The 26,481-nt window shown below is 39.2% G+C and overlaps 1 protein-coding gene across 1 annotated transcript in view; it reads right to left on the bottom strand.

Annotated features, from left to right (window-relative positions):
* Positions 1-971: 971 nt before the first annotated feature.
* DENND6A (DENN domain containing 6A) overlaps positions 972-26,481 on the bottom strand; it is a 58,042-nt gene continuing 32,532 nt past the window's right edge. The window contains exons 5-20 of the mRNA XM_004581564.4: positions 26,211-26,291; positions 25,090-25,195; positions 24,153-24,232; positions 22,484-22,537; positions 21,667-21,722; positions 19,699-19,821; positions 19,108-19,203; positions 17,167-17,261; positions 9,835-9,900; positions 9,688-9,752; positions 9,058-9,147; positions 6,679-6,732; positions 6,474-6,583; positions 5,506-5,608; positions 3,796-3,870; positions 972-3,232 (exon numbers count right to left, since the gene is read on the bottom strand). Coding sequence (XP_004581621.2) covers positions 3,101-3,232; positions 3,796-3,870; positions 5,506-5,608; positions 6,474-6,583; positions 6,679-6,732; positions 9,058-9,147; positions 9,688-9,752; positions 9,835-9,900; positions 17,167-17,261; positions 19,108-19,203; positions 19,699-19,821; positions 21,667-21,722; positions 22,484-22,537; positions 24,153-24,232; positions 25,090-25,195; positions 26,211-26,291 — 1,386 coding nt within the window. The 3' untranslated portion in view covers positions 972-3,100. The remainder of the gene's footprint in view (positions 3,233-3,795; positions 3,871-5,505; positions 5,609-6,473; positions 6,584-6,678; positions 6,733-9,057; positions 9,148-9,687; positions 9,753-9,834; positions 9,901-17,166; positions 17,262-19,107; positions 19,204-19,698; positions 19,822-21,666; positions 21,723-22,483; positions 22,538-24,152; positions 24,233-25,089; positions 25,196-26,210; positions 26,292-26,481) is intronic.

Below are 26,481 nucleotides of genomic sequence, written 5' to 3'. Positions count from 1 at the left end.
AAACTTTCTTGATAAATAATCACATTAATTAAAATGGTATAAATATATTCATAAACAAACGCTGTCAGCATGGACTGAAAAAAAAGGCAAAAAATTTGGTGGATATATGGTTTAGTGGTTCAAACATTTCAACTCATATGGAGCACCTGGGTTTCAGATCCAGTTTTTTAAAAGCTTTATTTTTTTTTTGGTGGTTTTTAAAAACGATTTATTTATTTTTATTGGAAAGTCAGATTTGCAGCAAGAAGGAGACCGAGATACAGATCTTCCATCCACTGGTTCACTCCCAAAGTGTCTATAACAGCCAGAGCTGAGCCAATCTGAAACCAGGAGCAAGGAGCTTCTTTCAGGTCTCCCACACAGATGCAGGGTCCCAAGGCTTTGGGCCATCCTCTGCTGCTTTCTCAGGACACAGGCAGGGAGCTGGATGAGACACGGAGCAGCCAAGATTAGAACCAGTGCCCATATGGGATCCAAGTGCATGCAAGGTTATGACTTTATCTGCTCCCTACCATGCTGGGCCTGTAACTTATTATTTTTTAAAAGATTTACTTATTTTATTTGAGAGCCAGAGTTACACAGAGAGAGAAGACAGATAGTCCATGCTCTGGTTTACTTCCCAAATGGCTGCCACAGCCAGAACTGAGCTAATCCAAAGCTAGGAGCCAGGAGTTTCTTCTGGGTCCTCACATGGGTGCAGGGAGCCAAGGACTTAACTATCCTCCACTGTTTCCCCAGGTCATTACCTGGTAGCTAGCTCAGAAATGACACGGCCAGGACTCTAACCGGCACCCAGGTGGGATGCTGGTGTCACACGCAGGAGCTTAACTTGCTTTGTTACCACGACAGCCCCAATGTTGCAATATAAAAAAATAAATTAACTAAAGAAATTACAAATCTGTAAGTCACGTTAACTATGTATATTTTCCAAGCATTTCAACTCCCATAAGAAACAACACAAGATACCCAAGTGCTTTAAAATCCAAGGCCTTTAATTCAGTTTTCAGCAATGACCATCTATGCCTCCACAACTCCTCTTTTTTAGCATAAAGAGAAGGCACTAGGCATCACAAAACACCCTTACAGCAGTGATTCCTTCTGATGCTGGTGGAGAGAAAACATTACATGGCAGGTTTCAGATATTAACAAAGTCTTCTGAAAAAAAAATACAACTCTGAAAATCACATTAAAAAAAAAAATTAAGTTGCCAGGCAGTCTTCTCAGGTTTCCAATGCAACTTACAGGTACATAATTTGAAATGAAGAGAGAAACTGGCAAAGTATGATACGGTTGTCAACACATGTTAGGTTTCAATTAAACACAGCAAAGGTGAAGATACCACTGTAATGCTAACTGGCATCTTTCGTTACAGTATAGATGTGCAAAATAAACTGGAAATGATACAGCCTGTAGTGGCATAATTAAAAAAGATCGTTGATATGACACTAATAACCTTTAAATTCTGGTCACAAACAGTGTATATAAATTGTAAGATTATTAAAATACACATTCTTGAAAAATAATAAGATGACCATTTATACCTAAATAAAGTTTCCCAGAAAGTTATGAAATACGTTAGCATATAAAAGCAGTTGACCCTTTTCTGAAAGGTCTACTGTTGTTTCACAAAATGACTCATATGATCCAAGGCAAATGACTTCCTTCAAACGCCATATTCTCTTTGAGGTATGCTTCAAGAGCTGTATCCATGAGGAAAGGGCACATTTAGGTATCAGACCACAGTTAGCAACAGGAGGAGCCTTTCTTGAGTCAGGAATGCCCTAGAGGGTTATACTGACAGAAAACAAGAGATAGCTCCAGCCATTTTTTGTATAAATACATAAAACTGAATTTGGCTGCTTGGAGAATAACCCAAGACACAGCTATTTACAATTGTGTTATGTTATGTGTGCCTATTTTAAATAGTGGCTTCTGTGGGACACTGTATCCAAACACAAACCAGACAACCTTACTCTTCCAAATCACATTCTTCTATTTTTGGCAAGGCAGTATAAACAAAACAGAAGAAATAAAACAATAAACAACAACAGCAACAATAACAACAAAACTATCTATAACAATGATTCAGGCAAAGTTTCCATGTGAAACAACAGTAGGAAACATGTTCTGAGAAACAAGAAGGAAAAAAAAATTATCAAACGAATAATGCTGGAAATCAATCGTACAGTCACTCAACTATTACATAAAAGGCTTACAAATGTTGTTGAATTCAGAAGCATTCAGTTTAAAAAACAGCTGATGATGAGGTTAAAATTAGAATGGTTTTCAATTAAACAGGTTAGACTGACAATGATAAGAGAAAATATACTCTTCCATAATTAATATTAGACAACTTCTTGCCTTTGGAGAAACTGGTAAGATGGGATTTTAAAAGCATCAAAGACAACAGTGAAATGAAAACCTGTATGACAACTGGTGAAAAAACAAAAATATAAAAACAAACAAAAAACCCTACCATGGCTATGAACAAACATGATGAGCAGCAAGAAACATTTGTAAGCAATGATTACTCAGTAGAATGTCTTATAAAATAACATATCATAATCAAGCTAAGAAAAAGCTTTGAGACTAGCAGCTAGGCTTTGTAAAACACACAGGACAACAGAAGGCACTACACAAGCATCAATTCCTCCTAACTAGAGTTGGACAGTTCAGATGTTTTTCCTGTTAAGAAGATGGCCAGTGTGAGTGTTATTTTTATATCCCCCTGAGTTTTAACATGATTGGGCAAAACAGCACCAAATTTTAAAAAAATACCTGCAATGCCAGCACTGCAGTTTGGAATCACTTATACTAATGGCCCCACAGGTCTCTCCTAAGAGCACTTTATAACATGATTAAAAATATAGAAATGCCTTTTGGTGTTTCAGTATTAAAGTGGAACCCCCATAGTCATCCATTTTTAAAAATAATGCATTAAAAAGGTCTGTTTTTACAATACAGTCTTTCCACCCTGTAGCTAGCATTCACAGCCACTTTGCACTCCACTACTGCCGAGTGAGCGAGCTCCTTTGTGCATCTGTTGAAATGTCAGTATGCTTCATGGTACACAATCCTTTTTGGCTGGAAAATTCTGATGTCATGTCATGCCCGTTTTGAGCAATATGCTTTGCAGGTCCTCTGGTAATGCTAAGATAATTGCATCTATGTGTGTCCGTAACTTTTCCATGGTGTCGGGTTTCACAGGTAAATGCTCCCGATCAGCCTGCAACTACATAAGAAACATTGGGAGCATTTAAATAGATGTCAATCACCAGATTCTTTAAATGAACTATTTTTTTTTTTTTAATTAACCGGCGCCCATATGGGATCCCGGGGCTTTCAAGGCGAGGACTTTAGCTGCTAGGCCACGCCGCCGGGCCCTAAATGAACTATTTTAATGGTCTACAGTTTGAAGAAAACCTTGTCTTATAGCAGAAATTATAGATACAAACTCAAAAAGAACATGTCATTTAAATGATCCATTACTGAGCTCAGTGAAAAGCTCCTACGTAAATTCACAGACAATACCTAAGTATGTGTACTACCTGGTACTACATGTGACAGTGCTTTTGAAGAGTTCACAACAGTCTACATCAACAACTTTAGAATAATATAGCATCATCATGGTCGCAAGTGACCCAGTGGTCAGTCAGATCTATCATCAACTGACCAACCTCCAGTCCTCTCATTCACAAAGTGACTTCTGCCTTACAGCATGGATTGACAGCTCAAACTAGGGGAAATATCTCCACAGAAGATTCAGTTTAATCTTTAGTTGCTTTTGCTACGTACCAGCTTATTTTTCAGCTTCAAAACAAGGTCTACTATTTCTACTTCTGTGTGTTTCTGGATCCAAAGAAGTAAGTCCTAAGAACAATAAACAATCTCAAATCAGTTAACTGTTCAAAATAAGATTCCACCCTATTTCAGTAGTTAAGAGTGCAAGAATAATTTTCACCGTACCCAGCCATTGTTAGAGAATTTTTAAAAAGATTTATTTATTTATTTAAAGGTAGACTAACAAAAAACAGGAGAAAAAGAGACAGGGGGAGGAGGGAGAGACTGAAGAGAGAGATGCCGATCCTCCATCTTCCGTTTCATTCTCCAAGCCTGTAAAACAGCTGGACGCGGACCAGGCCCAAGCTAGGAGCTTAGAGTGGCAGAGACCCAGGTAGCTGAGCCATTGTCTGCTGCCTTCCCAGGTGCATTGGCAGGAAGCTGGATCAGAAGCACACAGTACCAGGATCTTGAACGGGCACCCTGATGTGGGATGCAGCCTAACCAGTGGACTCATAATGCCTACTCATAATAGTCACTAACAAATCAAGATGAGTGAACATGAATGTACTATGGGACATAAACGTTCATCCTTTAATAAGCTCTTCCTGAGCTTATTGTTGCAACTACTTTCATCACACTCCTTTTCTTGAAGTCACTGACAATGAGTTCACGGTTAGCTTAGCAAGCTAACACTATGGCTAGCTCACATCAATAATTAAATACTAATGAAAATAAGACTATCCTTTATATTTTCACAAGTAGTTTAACTTAAAGTAGTCTAGTGAGAAATTACAGACTATGAAACATCAGTCCAAACATGCTTTTAAAAATTTGATAATACCGGACCTGGCGGCGTGGCCTAGTGGCTAAAGTTCTTGCCTTGAAGACGCCAGGATTCCATATGGGTGCTGCTTCTAATCCTGACAGCTCCACTTCCCATCCAGCTCCCTGCTTGTGGCCTGGGAAGGCAGTTGAGGATGGCCCAAAGCCTTGGGACCCTGCACCTGCATGGGAGACCTGGAAGAGGATCTGAGCTCCTGGCTTCGGATCGGCACAGTACCGGCCATTGCAGTCACTTGGGGAGTGAATCATTGGATGGAAGATGTTTCTCTCTGTCTCTCCTCCTCTCTGTATACCTGAATTTGCAATAAAAAAAAATTTTTTTTTTTTATAATACCAGTGGAAAATGGAAGTTATTCTGTAAAAGATGCAGAGTTGCCTGCTAGGAATGTGAACCTTGACTCCACCCAGTAGTGTGATGGCCTCTGGTTCTCCAGAAAAAGTCCCTGGTTTGCAGCATTTGCCAATTTCTATGATGTTCACTCTCACTCTAGGCACTCTGAAACTAACCACCAACCAAAGGTCACACAACACAGAGCTGGGAAGAGGTGTACCCATGCAAGCAGCTCTTCTGAGGCAATGCAGGTGAGCCCCAGCACACTGCTGGCTCCACTAACGCAGACAAAATTAAGTCACATCCCTGCAAGTGACCCATCAGGCAGTTCAGAACACACTTCCCTCAATGTACAGTTCTGAGCATGGCAAGAGCTTATCCACTAAACACACGCAGAGGGTCTCGGGGACGTAGCCCACGACCTAGGCAATCTAGCTATCATTACAACTTCATACAGTAGGCATGGGCACAATTTTCCACCTCTAAGGGTAACTGTGTCTTTATTGTCAATAGCTGTTCACTATCACATAAACATGCTGTTTTCTAACCTCTTCACAAAGGGCTTCCAGATGAAGTGCCTCTAATTTTTGGGTCATTTCCTTCCGCCGGGTCTTGAACCAGCCATCGAAATTTGGAGACTTTAGAAAATGCCTATAAGAATAAATGTAAAGAAAACAAAGTTTGACTATGACTTCCTTCCCTTTCTCAGTACTTTCACCTATAGCTCAGAGGACCAGGTTAAACATTGTAAACTTTGGGCCCGGCGGCATGGCCTAGTGGCTAAAGTCCTCGCCTTGAAAGCCCCGGGATCCCATATGGGCGCCGGTTCTAATCCCGGCAGCTCCACTTCCCATCCAGCTCCCTGCTTGTGGCCTGGGAAAGCAGTTGAGGACGGCCCAATGCATTGGGACCCTGTACCCGCATGGGAGACCTGGAAGAGGTTCCAGGTTCCCGGCATCGGATTGGCGCGCACCGGCCTGTTGCAGCTCACTTGGGGAGTGAATCATCGGACGGAAGATCTTGCTCTCTGTCTCTCCTCCTCTCTCTGTATATCTGACTTTGTAATAAAATAAATCTTAAAAAAATATTAAAAAAAAAAAACCAACATTGTAAACTTTAAAACAAAGAAGTTGAAGTCCAGAATTTTAATTATTTTGTCTTTTTTGTTTTTATTTTTAAAGTTTTGTTTTTGTTTTTGGATAGAGAGGGGTAGAGTGGTAGACCTCCCATCCCCACTGACTCACTTCTCAAATGCCTGAAGTGGCCAGGAGGGGCCAGAACCAGAAGCCTGGAACACAATCCAGGTCTCCTCCATGTGGCTGGCAGGAACCTGATATTTTGAGCCACCACCCCTATACACTGGAGAGAAGCTGGGACTCAAACCCAGTTACTCTGGCGTGGGACACAGGCATCTTAACTGCCAGGATCAATGCCCATCTGTACTGTTCTGTTTTCAGAGGAAACAGTACAACTGGGTAAAAAAGAGGTACAGATAAGTAAATAAGAAAAGACTAACCGATAAAGTCCAATCCAATCGCCTTTTATTCTAGATGTTAGCTGAGGTCCAGTTTTCTCAAGTGTTTTCATGAATTCCTCTGGAAGAAACTGTCTTAATTGGGGTGGACTCTAGAAAACAGGACATGCTATATTTAGAAACTAGAAATGGATACATTTGCAGAAGTTAATTAGAGAACACAAAAAGGAATTTAATATATCCATACCTTCCATGGAGAAATACTTCTCTGTAAAGGCATCAAACTTGCCACATATCGTTCCTAAAACAAAATAAAACAAAATTAGATGTTCTTACCCTGGCAGTCTTCAAAAATGTTTAGACAGACCAACCTTTTTTTTTAAGATTCCTAAATGTGATATTTCATACATACGGCGAGAAAGAGAGGTGGGGGACAGGCTTTTATCCATGGTGTATGGCAAAGAAATCCTTCGCCATTGGCAGCTTTTAGAAAACAAAGTTTTCTTCCCCAAAGTGGGTCACAGAAAGTCTAATCTTCCCTTGCTTCTCTGTCCTGGAGCTGCTGATCATAAATTCTCTGAGCTCCTTTGATAAGAGACAATAAAACTCTTTTCAGAAGGGATCCAGCCTCCCACCAGCAAGGAAGGAATGCTGAAGAATCTGAACAGACAGGCTTGGCTGGGTTTCCAGTCTGCTAGCACAGGATCACTCCCCTTCTGTCCAGTCACATTTCTACACAGTTGTTCAGCTTCAGTCATGCTGATGCAACAAAGTCTCCATTAAAAAAGAAGTGGGGGTGGAGGGTTTGGAGAGCTTTGGGATAGCTGAACCTGTACAGCTCGCTGCAGGGCTCTGCAGGCTTTCATTCATATCTCACTCCATGCATCTCTTCACCCATATCTTCTATAATATCCCTTATGACAAACCAATAGCCTTCAAGTATTTCCTGGAATTCTTTGGGCAGCTTAAGCTAACCAATCAAACCTGAGTAAGGGGTTGTAGGAACCCTCACTCACAGGTGATCAGTCGGAAGCACAAACAAAAAAATCTAGAGCTGCAACTGGCATCTGAAGTAGAGGAAGCCAGTCCTGCGGACTGAGCCCACAACCTGTTGGATCTAACTCCAGGTAGATAGTGACAGAATGGAATCAGAGGACACCGAGCTGATACCAACTGCAGAAGTGACTAGCTGATACCAACTGCAGAAGTGACTAGCTGACAGGGAGAAAACTCACACCTCCTGGGAACAGAATCATCTGTGCTGTGAGTATATAATGGAAGAAATTGGGTCTGAACTTGTTTATTCAGCATATGCACTTTCCGTGGATAACAACTCCAGCACTTCCTATGACAGGCACTGACAAATTTAGATCGAGCTGGAAAGTGGCAGATGGGGGGGGAGGAGGATGGACAGAAAAAGAAAAAGAGAGCGAGAAGAAGAGAGCGAGAAATTTTCTAGGTACTGTTTTATTCCCCAAAAGGACAAAATGGCTGGGTCTGGGCCAGGTACAAACTAAGAGTCAGACTCATCTGGATCCCCCACGTGGGTGCAGGGATCCAAGTACTTAGGATGTCTTCCATTGCTTTCCTCCATAGTTTAGCAGGGAGCTGACTGCAAGCAGAGTGGCTGGAATTTGAAGTGCTTATCCAAACAGGATGCCAGCACTGCAGGTTAGGCATCTTAACCAGCACAGCCACAGTGTCAGCCAGAGACTACATACGTTAATGACAATAATTAACCTTGTCAAATAACTAGGTGCTGAAAACCGTCCTTCACATTTTATTACATGATTTAAGTGTTATTGGGAAACTGAGGCTTCAAAGGGCTAAGTAACCTGACCAGCTTGAACTCAAATTCATGTCTACTTGAATTTAATCCATGCTCTTAGGCTCTACAGCAAAGTTTATTTACTTAAGCAAGCAGACGAAATTCAATAGATAAACTGACATCCATAGACGAGGGAAGAACATTTCCTCCCAAAATCTAACAGCAAAAAATCTTACAAGTTGCCCTGTATAATATTCAGAGATAGGTCATGTTAGAAATCACACAAAACCTACCATGAAATCTCCAGGTGAGCAGCATGCTACAGTACTGCCTGAATTTTCATATGTGGTCCACTGAACTTCTTAGGATAACCATATTACCTAGTGATTTATTTCATAAGCATTTGAGTGCCACCATATGCCAGACTGAAGAAATGGACACTGTTATGAAATTACTACGGTCTCAGGGGGTGATGCCAAATGAGGTCCAAGAAAACAATTTCAAGAGAAAGCAGCTCTATGACAGCACTCTTTAGATGAGCGAGATATAACAGTTATGTAAGATTTTATCTTAATTGTGTCAGTGGAGATTCACCACAACTCCGAAAGGCAGGCAGGGAAAGTGGAATCAGCTCCATTTTACAGGTGAGGAAGGTGAGGGTCGGACAGAGGAAGTGGCTCAGTGGAACCGCACAGGTAACACGAGCGCAAAGACAGCGGGTCTCTTTGCCAAGACTCGTTCTTCACCACCAGGACACCAGCAGTAAAACACACAACTCAAGGCTCTGAAGGATGGGACAATTATTCGTGTACTTGCTAGTAAATCACTAAATTACGTCAGACGTATTTGTTAACTTACTAATGGAATGATGAAGCTTTGTGTCAGTTCCAAAAAATAGCGTCGGAGAATAACACTCTGAGCTTCCGAAGGACGTTTCTGCTGTACACCCTTAAAAGGAGACACAGTGAGGACCCACATTCTGGCATCAGAGAATACGAAACAAGGTATAATAAAGTTCACTAAATAAACATTTATACTTAACAGTAAAAAAAAAAAATAAGTGAACTTCATCTTGGAATAACTTAATTTGAAGCTCATTAAGCAACATTCAATGCAAAGATTCTTACAACAAAACATGAGAGACCAGCTTAGGGAACATCATTCATCCCATACTTTAAAATATCAGTTCACTTTTTAAATTTATATTTATATGGATACTATTTAAACTTTTAAAAATGCTAACTATGTCCAACTGTTAGATGATAAACTGCCTCATGGTAAAATCTGTAACTTTTCCAGTAGACCCTAAACCTTCCAGAGAGACTGGCTCTCTTTTGTGGTTGTAGCTCCAATATTCAAGTCCGTAATTGCTGCTGCTTCAGACCAAAAGGACCTTTCACACATCATATATGAAGCATGTGTATTTTAGCTGCACCTTAGGTATCTGAACAAGGAAATTTAAATTACTAATTACAGCAAGTAAATTACCTTCTGCAGCTGCTTTATGATCTCTTCATCTCTGTTTAGATATGGCTTGTAAGAAGTATAAACTCCTAGGGGTAAAGAAAAGACAGTAAACATAAAAAGCCAAGGGCCCACTTTGACATGTATTTTAACATTCAGAAAGGTCAGTACCAGGCTTCGAATCCAGAGTCTTCAGGTTCTTCAGTTTTTTCACCTTAACCTGCTTAGGAATTTCACCTGAAGGAAACAATATAAATACTCTCATAATTATGGTAATCATAAACATTATCAAACTGGAATTGTATACATTTAATATTCTACTGACTACTTACTACAGAGATATAGCTAAATCCTTCATCTTAACATAAATTAATGCTAAAGAGTTTCTTCTGGGCATTTTAAAACTAGGTAAATAGAACACTGGATTATTATAATAATACATAAACAATAAAATTATATTAAGTGACTATTTTATTTCCCATGAACATATATATGTATCAGTCATTACTAAAATTTTTATCTTTCAATCACTCAACCAATAATTTAAAAAATCTATGAAACATGAAATTGCAGCTTTATGTGCCAAACAGGAATAAAATATCCCTCAAGAGTAAATGAAATACTGACTGAATACATGTAGTCTTCAAAACTTTTTCTCTCCAAAGTTTGCATTTGCACAGCAGAATTTCACACTGCCACCAAGTGGTGGCAGCATGTACAACACCCACGGGTCTGAAACACATGGAGAGAACTCCTGGGAAGGTTGTTGCTTTATCCCAATAGTTTGTCAGACAAACCTGGGCTCTGCCTTTTGGTCAAGAGAAGCTACAATTTAAACAGTGCTTACAACAGGCAGAAAATCCCTCAAGATGCACACTCAAAGTGTCATGAACACACCTAATGTAATACTTTTTTTCTCCCCTTCCCTATTTTGCTTCTGTCTGCCTTAAAAGAACCTAAAAACTCAAATACAATGGACAGATTATATAACTCAAGTCTCTAAGTTTATAAAATGTCTTTACAGAAGTCATTACATAGATCAAAATTTTATTTGTGGTATACATGGGGGGTTACTAAAACAGGGAACATTTTCACTTACCATGTATTTCTTAAAAATGTTAACAACATGTTACCATGGTAAAATATATTTTCATAAACTTTCAGCTTTGAAATTAGACTCATCCTACAGAAAAGATGCAAGTAAGTCTGCCAAGTATCCTGATAATAACGTTAAATGGACACCAGTTGAAGAATCAAAATCATGGATATTCAGACTGATTTTTTCCCCATGATTCTAAAGATATTAGTGAATGCAAGTAACAAAGTAGCTGTTTTCCAACATCAAGGAGCTCCCAGGCTAATAGGAAACAGGACAAAGAGAAATGCAGCACAGCAGAATACATGCCAGGGTGAGAGTACAAACAGCAAACTATGAGAACACACAAAAATGTTCTGGCCAAAGAGAAAACTACTGAGGATCCCTTAAGAAGAGAGCTCCTCTCTTGAGTCCCGCAAGAAATTTACTGTTCTTCTGTTTCGGAGGACTGCTCAGGGCTCCTGGCTGTTGTTCCAATGACATTCGATCTTGTGAGCAAGGATCTGGGCTTCTTTCATCCCATGTGGGAGATCCGATAGGGAATGGTTGACCTCAGAGTTCTCGGCCTACAAGGGCACTCCAATTCCCTGTGATCTCCTTGGCAGCTGGGATATAGTCCCTGGTGCCCATACTGATAGTCCTTGGTGAGGTACCGGGAGTCTCCGGGGTTACAATACAAACCTCTTTCTGTCTTCCTATTCCACTCTGGGGTCCCCTCTTGCTCTGTGCATATGACCTCCTGTTAAGAGGTTGTCAGGATCACTCTTGGACCCCACTGTATGTCTTTTTGGCTTTTGCTAATGTCTAATGCAGATTCGAGTCTGCTGTCTGTAAGTTACCTGTTACAATCTTGATAGATTATAATTAACACCTTCCTCATACACTCAGGAAAAAGGCAGCTTGGACTCCCATATACCTTACTAGGTAGAACACAAAGATCAGTTACTCCTCACTAAGGTATTGAAGATTTCTCTGCACACCCCCTCCTAAAACTGTTCTGCTCCTCAATTGTTAACATATGGCTTGTTAGAATTAAAAACCTGTTTGGATTATCCTAAAATTCGCGAAGTTCAGTAAAAATCATGCTTCAACACTATAAGCTGCTAAACATAAAAATGAAAAGACATGAGACAGTTGAATAGTACCCTATAACCATTTTAAGATTTATAGTAACCAGTTGTGTACAAACTAAAATTGAGATGTCAGTGAAGTAGTTACAGGATGTGGTTAAGAACTTGCATTTTCTAACATATTGGTCACTCAATACCAAGTCAATTAACTTTATGAATGTTGTAAATGTCCATATTGTTGAAGTTGTGTAGTGGCTTTTCACTGGAGGGGATGATATTCTGCCAGCTCTACTTTCAGACCAAGGATGGTCTCCCAATGAAACTGTTGAACTTATCTGGACAATAAGATGCGGGACGCTCTGCATGATCCATGCCCACAATGAAGGAATCGTGACTGTTTATGAACTGTACTACTATAACAATATGGAGGAATTCAAAATGGGTGGAGGGCTTGGAGAGGGGCTGGGGGAATCACAGAGCCTATGAAACTGTGTCATTGGGCCCGGCGGCGTGGCCTAACAGCTAAAGTCCTTGCCTTGAAAGCCCCGGGATCCCATATGGGCGCCGGTTCTAATCCCGGCAGCTCCACTTCCCATCCAGCTTCCTGCTTGTGGCCTGGGAAAGCAGTCGAGGATGGCCCAAAGCTTGGGGACCCTGCACCCGCGTGGGAGACCTGGAAGAGGTTCCAGGTTCCCGGCATCTGATCGGCGCGCACCGGCCCGTTGCGGCTCACTTGGGGAGTGAATCATCGGATGGAAGATCTCCCTCTCTCTGTCTCTCCTCCTCTCTGTATATCCTGGCTTTCCAATAATAGTAAAAAAAAAATCTTTAAAAAAAAAAAAAAAAGAAACTGTGTCATAAAATGAAACAATAATAATAATAATAAAAAGTATGCTTATAATACCAATTTCACAGCTGAAAAAAATAAGGCACAAACACTTATAGTCAGTCAACTGGTATAACAATGCCACCAGCTGATTACTGCCATGATACCTGCTGCCTGCTCAGCCACAGAGGCTGCTAACTCTGTCAGCATGAGGTACAGTGCAATAACCTGTCCAGTGGCTGAGGGCACACTTATGGCAGGGCAATTTACAGGACAATCCAAAGCCAAAGTTGCCAGCTCCTTCTTCTCATATTTATTTATTTATTTGAAAGGCAGAGTCTCACACATACACACAGAGAGAAAGAGGGGGAGAGACAGAGTCAGAGAGAGATCTTTCATTTACTGGTTCACTTCCCAGATGGCTAGAACTGTAGCCAGGAGCTGTTCCCAGGCTCCCACATGTGTGCAGGGCCCCAAGCACCTGGGCCATCTTCTGTTGCTTTCCCAGCTCACCAGCAAAGAGCTGGATAGAAGTGGAGCAGCCAGGACTCCTAAATGCAGGCACTGCAGGCAGCGACTTTACCCACCATGCCAAAGCACCAAAAGCCTGTTTTTTTTTTTTATTTATGCATTAAAATTGTGCATAGTTATAGGGAGCCATGTGACATTTTGAACATGCAATGTTCAAGTCAGGGTAAGCATATCTATCTCCTCAAACATTTATCTTTGTGTAAAGCATTCAAAATCCTTTCTTGTAGTGTTTTTGAATTATAAAAATGCATTACTGGCCAACTTTTCCCTAATACTCATCCCTTCTTGTCTCCCCAGGCTCTGGAAACCACCATTAGACTCTCAACTTCCACAAGATCAACCTTTTTTATTAGATTCCACATAAGAATGAGGTCATGTGGTGTTTATCTTTCTGTGCTTGGTTTACTTCATTTAACACAGGGACTTCCGGAGCAGTCACTTTTAAACACTGTAGCATAACAGCATGCTTGGAGAGTATGCTGTTAGCGGGGGATGAAGCTGGTTGGGTATTCAATGAACAATGAAGATGTTTGAAAGACTAAAAGGATGGGCCTATGGGCAAATTAGTGAAGAGTAAGATGCCATGACCCAGTGTACACTTGGACACACTCACTGCTACCAGTTGGTGACAGTGTAGGCCACAAGCACAGTTCTGAACCATGTAGCGACAGGCTCCTGCACAGGGCTGCTGTGCTGCATGGAGGAGCTGAAAGCAGAGGGGAGATCTATGCCCTGCAGAGCACAGCACCACTCCTGGGCAGAGGTAGAGCCTTCAACAAGGCGGCCAGCCCTCTGTTAAAGGAGGGGACCACCAGGCTTGGGCGAGGGGAGGGCTTTCCTAGGCCACAAGCAGGGAGCTGGATGGGAAGTCGAGCTGCTGGGATTAGAACCGGTGCCCATATTGGATCCTGGCGCATTGAAGGTGAGGACTTTAGCCGCTAGGCCACTGTGCTTATCCCCCTAGGTTCTATTTTAAAATGATAATTTCACTTCCCTGAATAGGATACACAGCATACAGATGTAAAAATCCCTAACAAAGTATTAGCAGATTGAAGCCAACAACATTAAAAGGACTGCACACCGTAACTAAATGGGAATTGAAGGTTGCTCTCACATCTGATTAATCCATTTAACATATTAATAAAGGACAAAAATTACATGATGCACAGAAAAAGCATTTAATGAAAGTCAATGTCAATTCATGATAAATGTTCTCAATGAAACAGAAGAGTATTTCTTCATTCGGTTTTTCATAGATATCATTTAGCATAGCTGATATTAAAAATAAAACAAAATGCTATCTCCCTGAGATAAAGAACAAGCCAAGGATATCTGCTATCAGCAACTATGATTCAATATCATACCAGAAGTTCCAACTAAAGTAGAGACTAGATTTGATAGATTAAGTAGATTAGATTAGATTAAATAGATGGGAAAATAAATGTCATTCAGATAAAAAAAGAGAGAAAACAAATTATGTACATATGACATGATCCCATAACATAAATATCCTACAGACCATCAGGAAAATATACATGAATTAATTGTTTGTATAAATAGCAATAAAAAAAACAAAGTGAAATTAAGAATTTTGCTTATAATTGCATCAAAAAAAGAAATATACATAGCTAATTTAACACAGGAAATATAAGGCTCATCCAACAAAAACTATAAAACATTGTTGAGAAAAATTAAAGATCTCGACAAACAGAAACAAGTTACATGTTCATGAATAAGAAAACTCACTATGTTTATGATAGCAATTCTTCCTCCAATGATTACTTATTTGGTACAACACCTGTAAGTAAAATCCCCAACTGGCTTTTTTTTTTTTTTTTTTTTTTCAGAAATTGACAAACTGGTCCTAAAACTGATATGAAAATACAAATGACTCAACATAGCCAATATAATTTTGAAAAACAAGACTAAAGTTAGAAGACTTTGTGCTTCCAAAGCTTACTATAAAGACAGCATAGTCATGGTGAAAGCACAGATCAGTAAAACAGAAACAAGACTTGACATTAAATGTCAACTAATTTTCAACAAGGTACCAACACGATTCAGTAGAAAAGAATAATCTTTTCAATCAGTGGTGTTAGGATAACTGGATATCCAGATGCAAAATGGTGATTTTTATCAGACACTCACTTTAGATCATACACAAAAATTAAAGTGATCCACAGACCTAAACAGAAGCACTAACAGTAAAACTTTTAGAAGAAAACATAGGAGATAAATCTTTGGGATCATGAGTCGGGCAACAACAAATTCTCAGATTAAATACCAAAATGCCAATGCATCAGAGAAAACATTTGATAAACTAGGTTTCCTCAAAATTAAAAACCTTTCCACTTCAAAAGACATCATGAAGAAAATGTATACTAAAGGAAAATATTTGCAAATCATGTATCTTATAACATACTTGTGTCTACAAAGACTTCTTGTAACCCAATAATAAGGCAAATAGCACAACTTAAAAATGGACATCATACTTAAAGCAGACATTTCAAGAAAGAGCACATGTAAGTGAAAACTCAAAGATGAAGATAAACAACATCACTATCATTAGGGAAAGTCAATTAAAATGGCTATTTCAAACACAGCAGAATGGCTATCATGTAAAAACACCATCAAATGTTGGCAAAGTATAAAGAAGCGAGAACCTTCACAGACTGCTAATAAGAGAGTAAAAGAATGAGCCAGTATGGAAAGAGTTTGGTGGTTTCAACAGCCTTACTAATGCTACTCGAACCAGTGATTTTACACATAAGTTCTGTACCCACATCCCAAACACAGGGTCATTTTCCACTATAAAAAGAGAATAAATAGTACCTTACTGTATTAGCAACCAGATTACATTAGTTGGACCAAATCATGAAAATAAATGCCAAGACTAAATAACAATTTTTAAGAAGTTTTCTCCTGTCTTCCTGCATTCAAAACTCTAGCAATTTCTGCTTTCTGAACTACCACTGATACTCAAGACACTAAAGGAATGGCTGCAGACCATGATGTTTACCTGGACCATGCTTTAGGCCCGTTATTAACCCTCCCTGCAAAGAATTTGTGCTTTGGAGAAGCTGTTCTGTTGAATATTAGATATCTCTGCCTGAAGGTGAGGGCCTTGCTCTTTTCTCTATTCATAAGGCTTTTAAGAATTTCAGTGAAAGACAAAATCCAGCTTTTACAATATGACGTAAAACTATCTCGAATGTGACTACAAGCATCTAGGTATGGCATACCAGCAGGGATATTTTATAAAATATTACTAGATCATGCTTTAAATACAGCCTATGCTTACCAGAAACAATAATCTTTAACAGTGATATGTCACAAAGTTACTTTAAAAAAAAATCAGATTTCTCATATTACAGGTATATTTCAGAGAAATTTCAGTAATGTGCATGAAGGGATGTTAGAGGTACCATTAATTTGTTATCTAGATTAAAAAAATGTCCAATTCTCAGAACGCACTCAATGAACACATATTTTACAAACTCTTACCATGAAAACAAAGATGCCTTTTTCTCAAGAAAAGCACAACTTTTTTTTAATGTCTCCCTTAATCAATACTTGTGCCACAAGAATGTATACTATTTCTCTTTGATATATAGCTGAGAACTTGTGCACAGTCCGGAATAACTCTAGTTTTCTATCAAGGCTTTAGCCAAATACTACCGGAAATTCCTGTTCTATCGAGCTTCTACACACATTTACAAAAAGCTCATATTTCAGGGGATTCATTTTACTTCACTGTGATTCATTCAATGTGTACAACACAGAAAGTACATTTTTGGGAGGAGGGCATGACAGACATGCATACAATCTGCATATCATAGTGAAACTTATATTCTTCTCCCAAGGTTCTACTTTAAGTTTGCTTCAAAGAAAGATGCCCACAATACCAAAGGAATGACAACAAAACCAAAGAATAACAACATGTTACACTCTAAAATCACAACATCCAGATTATACTTTACCTGCAGGTTTAAGGTCTCCTATCCGAATAATGTGTGGCCAGTGCTGGAGAGTTTTAGCAAAAAAAGGATTGGTTACTCCTAATATGACTGAAGGCCTATATAAAAACAAAACAGAAGGAGGTGAAGAAAAGATGAATGTAACATCAGTGATGAGTTGCTTACAATTTCTTCTTATGAGTAACATGTAATCTTTTCCATGACTTAATGCTCTACAGATCAACTATACGCCAAGCAACATGTTTAGCAACAGCCATGCAGATGGAGGGATGGGTTCCTTTCAGTAGATACACATACCCTATCATGATCACAAAAATTAGCAGACAGTGAAGGTGGTATAAGATGGACAATAACGACAAAGGAGAATCAGCGTCTACCGAAGAGTTAAAGGACAGCCTCACCAAGGAGATGACATTTATGGAAGACACAGGAATGCTTTTTTCTTTTTTTCTAAGTGGACAGAGGAGGAAGGCTGAGGATGATGCAAGAGAGTGAACAGCATATGTGAAACAATAATGTGAATCATGGCCTACTTGTGGACTACACATGGGTCAGCATTCCTGGAACACAAAGTGGAGAAACATGCACAGTCAGAAGGAAGAGTGGGTGTTGCACAGATCATGAAGTACTAGGTTTATAGGCCAAGGAATTTAGATGCTATCTTGCATCTATGGATACAAGAAGAGAAAGGGAAACTACTAGAACCAACCGGAGGAATACCACAGGAATGAAAGATCACTGTGGGGCAGATTTGGGAACTGCCCCTACAAGGCAGGGCTTGGGGGAAAAAAAGCACAGGTGAATTTGAGAAGGACTAGACTATAAGACCAGGAAGGGAGGCAGGGCAAGAAGATAATAACTGCTGAGAGACAATTTTAAAATGTTGAATTGGGGCCCAACGCCATGGCCTAGTGGCTAAAGTCCTGGCCCTGAACGTGCCCCGGGATCCCATATGGGTACCGGTTCTAATCCCGGCCAGCTCCACTTCCCATCCAGCTCCCTGCTTGTGGCCTGGGAAGGCAGTCAAGGACGGCCCAATGCATTGGGTTCCTGCACCCTTGTGGGAGACCTGGAGGAGGTTCCAGGTTCCTGGCTTCAGACTGGCACAGCACCGGCCGTGCGCTCACTTGCGGAGTGAATCATCGGACGGAAGATCTTCCTCTCTGTCTCTCCTCCTCTCTGTATATCTGACTTTGTAATAAAAATAATAAAAAAAAAAAACAAAAAGAACACTGTCCCTCACATTCTTTCCTATGCTGTAAATGATGGCAATCAGACTTCACATTTAAAAAATAAATAAATAAATAATAAAATGTTGAATTGGTAGAATTTCATTAAAATTTGATGTGAAATTTACAATATACATTTCTGATAAGTAAAATCATTAAACTGGTACCATCCAATTAAAAAAAGGGATGTAAGATTTGATGAGAAAAAAGAGATAAAATGTGTTCAGTTTGAACACATGTTTGCAATGCTATTATGACATCTAGTTGGCAAGTTGATGGAAAAGCAACCAGAAAGTCAAGCAGGGACAGTACAGGGAGTTCTCTGTTTTGACTATTTTAGAAACTTAGCTCCAAAAAGAAAGTGAGAAGGGATGAGTTGAAATAGGGTAAGATGATTTTCTCCCTTTTACAGATTGGGAAATTTTTTCATAAAAACTGCAGTAGTACTTTATTAAAAGTACTGTTGGATGGCTATTAATGATAGAACAGAGTCCATTAGTAAATGCAATCACTCAAAGATACCAACTCTTTTTCTCTTTTAGATACCAAATCTTGACATCTAAAATGTTTACCAGCAGCGCTTCAAGCCTTCCTTATAAAATTAAGATTCCTGTAAGTTCTAAACCTTAATTAAAATTGGCATTACTGAAAATAATTCTACATATTTTGGATATAAAGATTAATACCTGGTTAATAAAAGTTACTGTTTACTCACGGAGCTTGAGTACGGGTAGTATATTCCTTGAATTCACTATCATGAATAGTGAAGTAAGGCCGGAAATCACTGCAATACTTCAATGGAGAAATAGAACTGTAGGGCAGGAAGAGCATGGAAAACAAAGGGCAGGAAGATTAAAGGCTCTAGCAGTCAACTATCCACACAGCTTACTCCCAAGGGAAGCATTCATCTATTCTAACAGAAGGCAAACTCATTTTAGGGAATCAGAAAGACAAATGGAAATACGAATGTAGAATGCCCACTGAAAGAATATGTATGGAGCATAGGATGGGATGAAATCCACACTGCAACATTCATGAGTCATGTGTCTTTCGTTAAACCGTGACCACTGATAAACTAGTATTCATCAAGAGTCAACTTCAAGTAAATGCGCTTGTGATTCAGAGTAACAAAACTGTCATTTCAGCCCTCATAGAGCCTGAACTAACATCCGCACCCATACAATGGTGCTATAATAAGCATTATCTTCTGACAAGGTGGTTGTGTACACTAGCATAATACTAGTGGGGAAGTACAAATGATGGGAGAGTGCAACAAATCCCACCACCAGGAATCCATTATACTCACTTCACAAGTGCCAATACAGTCTCTGATGACTCTGATGGTGATGGTGCCATGACCACAAGGGGTTCCCCCAACAGCACCAGCTCCCAAAGCATTTGACTATGCAGGAAAACTGGGCAGAAACATCTAAAACATGTGGACACAGCAGAAATACTTTGTTATTTACCCAACCATGTGTGCTAATTTTTTATGCAATCATTCTTACTTAAAATATCTATGTCTTGATTGCAACCACTTAAGAGACCTAAGCTAAATCTATGCTCTTAACCCTCAGAAACTAAGTAACAATAATTATTTAGGGCTGGGCATTTGGAGCAGCAATTAAGACAATGTTTGGTATGCTCATATTCCAGGTCAGAGTGCTTGGATTTGAGTTCTGGCTCCAGTTCTGATTCTAGCTTCCTGCTAATGCACACCTTAGGAGGCAGCAGGTGGTGGCTCAAATACCTGGATCCCTGTCACCCACCTGCATTCCAGGCTCCTGGCTTCAGCCTGGCCCAGCTGTTCCAGGCATTTGCAGAGTGAACCAACGGGTGGAATAGTGCTATCTCTATCTTTCAAATAAATATAAGTAAACAAGGAAATAGAATTTTTAAATTTAAGTATTGGAATAACTTACTACCTAGCAAGAAACAACATTGTTTCAAAGTATATCTTTGAAGGAAAAGCAATAACTCTGTGGAGAAGCTTCCAGGATACCATGATATTCAAAGAAGCAAGCACAATTTAGGTGCCACTTCCCCGCCAAAGATGTAAAGCCTGAATCTAAACAGGTATACTGCCAGACAATCCTACACCAAAAAAGTTTTGTTTTACTTTGTTATTGTAAAAATAACTGTTCTATAATCCTGTAATCCACAAAAACCTCATGGTCAGAAAAGTAAGACTAAAAGAAACTAGACTGAGCAAGATGGAAGAGCCATGGCAATTGAAGTCCCAAGGCTTTGGGTCGTCCTCCACTGCTTTCCCAGGCCACAAGCAGGGAGCTGGATGGAAAGCAGAGCTGTTGGGATTAGAACCAGCGACCATATGGGATTCCAGCATGTGTAAGGTGAGGACCTTAACCACTATGCTATCATGCTGGGCCCTAACTGTTCCACTTCTTATCCAGCTCCCTGCTAATGCACTTGGGAAAGCAGTAGAAGCTGGCCCAAGTGGTTGGGCTCCTATACCCAGATGCAAGACATCTGGGTATAGGATGTCCAGGCTAAAAACTCCAGGCTCCTTCCTTCCTTTGGACCAGCCCAGCTCCAGCCATTGCAGCCATGTGGGGAAATGAACCAGTAAATGAAGTTTTCTCACTCTATCTCTCCTTCTTTCTGTAAGTCTGCCTTTCCAATAAAAACAGATAAACCTTAAAGATATATACATGCACTGCTACAATAAAATTCTAATGTCAAATAAAAAATAATTTGCTTTTACCATGTAATACCCAATGCATACCCAACTTTCCTAATTGTTAAGACTCATAATACACACTCAGAATTGAACCACTGATTTACAGCATTACAAAACACAATAATTTTAAGGGCCCTATAACTAAAGTCCTCATCTTCTACGCGCCGGGATCCCATATGGGCGCCAGTTGTAATCCTGACAGCCTGGCTTTCCATCCAGCTCCCTGCTTGTAGCCTGGGAAAGCAATCGAAGATGGCCCAAAGCCCTGGCACTATGCACCCACATGGGAGACGCGGAAGAGGTTCCAGACTCCTGGCTTCGGATTGGTGCAGCTCTGGACACCATGCCCACTTGGGGAATGAATCAATGGACGGAAGATCTTCCTTTCTGTCTCTGCTCCTCTCTGTACATTTGACTTTATAATAAAAAATAAAATAAATCTCTAAAAAAGCCCAAAATGATTCCTTTATTACATTTTTCCCACATCCTATGAAAGAATATTCGTTTTTTAAATAAAGAAACAACATCACAAAATAAAAAGAGAAAAGGCATTTTTTTGTTTTTTTTTTTTACCTGAAAAGATCCACCTCATGAACTGTTGGTAAAATAACAGATATGTGTGTGTCTGCCTAAGAGAAAGGTAAGAAAAAAAAATCACCAAAATTGGCCGATATTAATTCTTAAAATGTCTATTTATTTGATGATCAATAAGGCATGCTGGTCTTGTCTACTTTTTAAAGATTATCTTTCTCCAAAAGCAACCAGAGAAAATAGGTATTAACAATCTCCCCCAATACAACAGAAAATAAAGACTAACACAATTAATATATTTATTAATTAACCAATAGTTTGACATAAGATTAATTCACAACTGTAAGAAACATCACTAGTAGTACTGATTGGTATAGGTAAATAGAAAAATGAGTTTTCCTACTATTTTCCATATTTACTCAATTCAAAGAACAAAGGGAGTGTCAAGATACCAGTTCAAACATTCCAAATAAAAGATTCAACCACACCCGTAAACAGATGTTACTCTGATGAAAATGAAAGGCAATTATAACTAAACAATTCTTTGGACTGAGTCTCCTACAATTAGGAGAAGACTACAGACCACTCATCTAAGGTAAGAGATTGGCAAGAATTAAAATTTGTTAAATGTTTTTTTCTTTTTTTTGTCCTCAGCATAATTCCTGAGTTCTCCAGAGCGTATTGGAGAAATAACAAGAAAAAACTCCAAGAAACATCACAAAGTTTATTATCAACTCACTAAAAAGAATATTTAGTGGAACATTTCTATAATAGTTAGAAATATAAACTGAGGAAACTTCATCTACTAATTTAAAATTTAACATTCTGTTAGGGAGAACGTGTTGGACTACTACACTACCTGCTGCACTATCTGAGTTGTCCCAGGCTTGTCATGACACGTGGGAATTCGTACCTGAAAGAGAGAGCAGCTTTAGCTGGGAGAGAATGAGGGACCAGACAGACATATTATTCTGCTGAAAGTGTGTACTTAACATGTCTTTCAAAGCTATAAAAATAAAATATTTATATCTGATTAAATAACTAAGGTCATATTTGTTTTCAGTCTTATTTTCAGTTACAGAAGTTAGTGAACCAAGGTCTCCATTCCCACATTCACACAGAAAACACTAACCCACTGAGAAGCAAATGCAGTGAGAAAAGGGAAAAGGACATGAACTCCATATGGCTTCCTGTTTATTGTTCCAATCTTTGTTTCACTTTGTACACACACCCAAGCACACCCTGTTGGGCGTGCCAAACTTCTGGATAAATCCCACAGGAAACAGTGGGAACTCCCAACATAGAGCTATCAGTGCTACTTTTAATGACTTCCAAAGGAAAAACAGAAATACCTACCCTAAGCAAAAATGAGCACATCTCAAGAGAACATGGTCAAAAACAAGTCCAGGGCCTGGCCCAGTGGCCTAGCGGCTAAAGTCCTCGCCTTGAATGCGCCCCGGGATCCCATATGGGCGCCGGTTCTAATCCCAGCAGCTCCACTTCCCATCCAGCTTCCTGCTTGTGGCCTGGGAAAGTAGTCAAGGACAGCCCAAAGCCTTGGGATCCTGCACACACATAGGAGACCAAGAAGAGCTCCAGGCTCCTGGCTTCAGATTGGCGCAGCTCCAGCCATTGAGGTCACTTGCAGAGTGAATCATCGGATGGAAGATCTTCCTCTCTGTCTCTCCTCCTCTCTGTATATCTGACTTTGCAATAAAAATAAATGAATCTTTTAAAAAAAAAGTCCAACTTGATAGTGAACTGCAAAACACATTATACTCATAAAAAGACTGAGGACAAAATGTTAATATGAAAAATAACCAACTGGAGAGCAATACCTAGGGATGAACATAATAGTTTGCTTTTTGAAATTTATTTATTTATTTATTTTTATTGGACAGGCAGATCAGATTTAGAGAGAGAACAGACAGAGAGAAAGATCTTCCATCTGCTGGTTCACTCCCCAAATAATCACAACAGCTAGAGCTGAGCCAATCTGAGGCCAGGAGTTAGGAGTTTCTTCTGGGCCTCTGACGGGGGTGCAGGGTCCCAAGGCCTTGGACCATCCTCTACTGCTTTCCCAGGCGGTAAGCAAGGAGCTGGATAGGAAATGGAGCAGAGAGAAGGCACCCATATGGGATCCTGGCACCTACAAGGTGAGGATTTAGCCATTGAGCCATCACGCTGGGCCCAAACATATTTGTTCTTACATTGTAGGTTAAGATGATCATTTCTAAGTAAGAACCAATGATTTTCCTAATTTCCTTAATTTTTTTAATAATTAATATTTGATTCTACTAGAGATCTGTTTTTGTTAACCATCCTTCTCTTGAAGTACTGGTATGTAAAAGGAGTCCCAGAATTCCAAGAGGTGGCATTTACTTCATATATATCACATATAAATAACGCCTCACATCAATGACAAACAAGTGAAGCAGTTATACCACCAAATGCTATTGAGAAGTTAAACCCTTGTGTGAACTTCCCAGATTCTTGAAAGAGGAAACAAATATGGTATCAGCTGTTACCTTCATTACCACCCCCATAATGGGCAAGTGTAATGTTTTCCCTGGCACTGGAGCAGGCCATCGATCAACATCATTACAAGCTGAAAAGCAGAACAAAATGCTTCTTTAGTGTAAGTAGAAATAGTGAAGTGTTAAAAAACGGAGCAATTGAAATAAAATTCTACTTTCTATTGAGCAAGAGAAATATACTAGGAAGAATGAAAAATAAGGTAATAGCAAAGTACAATTCATTCAGAAATCCATACGCTTTAGGATATAAACTTCTTAATAAGATTTTGGAAGTAATAAAGTAATAAAGGAAGTCTTCCTATGAAGAATTACTACCAAAATTCCCTAAAAAAGCATACCTCTGGCAGAGGTCTTTCAACTGTATCAATCTGTTAAGGATTTATTGGTACTCTGTCAACTCAGAATTCATTTATTAGCATCCTAATAAATAAAACATCTATGGTGTTGGAGAAGGCAATGAAAGACAGCTTCTATGTTTGCAGGCAAATATGTCAGACAAACAGTTTTATAGTTCTCACCCATTTTACAGCCCTTATATTCCATTTAGTATTTACTTATTATAGAGGCAAAGAGTTTCCATCTGCTAATCCACTCCCCAAATGTCCATGGTATCCAAGACTGGGCAGAAACTGGAACCAGAAGGTAGGAACTCAAGCCAGGTCTTGCACTTGGGTAGTAGGAACCCAATGACTTGAGCCATCACTATTGTCTCATGGGGGCTGCATTAGCAGGAAGCTAGTCAGGAGTCAGTGGGATGCACTGAACTAGGCACCCTGAATATGGGCCGTGGGCATCTTAACCACCACGCCAAATCCCTGCCCCAGTCCCTAAGTTCTTACCTAAGATCAAACTATTTTTAGCACACAACTCCAGTAAAAATTTTTAATTTCTTCATAAGGATACACAACTCCTACAATAGTTAACTTACCTGCTTCCAAATAAGGTTCACTCTTTTCAAAGTACTCTGGTGCTATCTGTTTCAGCACGGTGTGGAAAAAATGAATATAAGGTAGTTTGCTGATCAAAACCAAGGACTGCAGAGAAAAAAGAAACAAACTTTAACCACCTAATGATCATAACTTAAGCTTTCCATTCACTGCTTGCAGGTTCAATTGCTAATATGCTAAAGATAGCAACAGGCTTGGCTTTGAAATAAGGCTTTTATTGCAGACAGAAGCAAACAGAAAACCACTGCTGAAGCACACAAAATATTCCACCTTATTACTACACTTTACTAACATAAAAGCATATTCAGATTTTCCTGCTCTCCAGGAAAAAGGATTTCCTATAAATCGACCAATATCATGGATCATTTCCAAAGTCTACCTATTGTCCCTAGCACAGCAATATCAGGATTAGATTTTTTTTTTTTTAAAGAAAATTCTTCCTATTAAGGAAAGAATAAGTTATACAGTTTTTGGAAAAAGACCTACAATTTTTTATTCTACAGTTCAATTTTCATACCCACATACTTTATATTGATTTAATAGCTTGATTAATTCACATATAGATTATGCTGATTTTTGGGTTTTGTTTTTCTTGAAAAACCACTCTTTTTGTTTCCAGCCAGTATCAATTAGCAATCAGGGTAAATTCTGATTACAAATGAATAAAGTGTGCCTTGCTGTCTGGGACTAAATGCTATAGATTTAGGGGTGGGAAGCAGAAAACAAGATTGAATATTTAGGATGGAAACAAAAAGGCTCAGATATTGCTACGGTTTATTCATTGGCACTTCAGAAAGACATTCTGAAGGTTTTTTTGTTAGGTGTAACACTATTACAATATGTTAAGCAAAATATTCCATAAAAAAATCAAGCAGAATATTCCCTACAATAATCATAATTTATGTCAGGAATCTATAACAGAGAAAAAAATTTTCAATAGCAGTGAAAAATCTACAGACAAGTGTCTGTGATCTAAAAAAAAATATAGAAACTCTAATTATGTTTAAAGCTAAAATACCAAAAACTGTAAAGACATATGAGCTTAACAATTTCTATATTTCTAACAATATAGAACCATTTTATTAACTTATATGAAAATTACCTTCTGAAAGTAGCCTCTTTTTAGAGTTTTATCTCGAACTTGTCGGAAATAGACATATCCATAAAAATAAGCAGGATCTTTCTGTGGAAAGAATTGACAAACATACATATGTATACATAGTTATTCTTTATCATTAACACCAAGCTAAGCCCAAATCAAGACGTGAGGTACACACAAACAGTTGGCTATGTTTTTCTACCAACAAGTAACAACCACAAGGGTAAATGCCAGATGGCAAACCCACTAACTTGGCCACAGGCGAAATCATCAT

The sequence above is a fragment of the Ochotona princeps genome, chromosome 21 (assembly GCF_030435755.1).
Source record: "Ochotona princeps isolate mOchPri1 chromosome 21, mOchPri1.hap1, whole genome shotgun sequence".
Taxonomy (NCBI): Eukaryota; Metazoa; Chordata; class Mammalia; order Lagomorpha; family Ochotonidae; genus Ochotona; species Ochotona princeps.
This window is presented reverse-complemented; position numbering and strand designations above follow the sequence as displayed.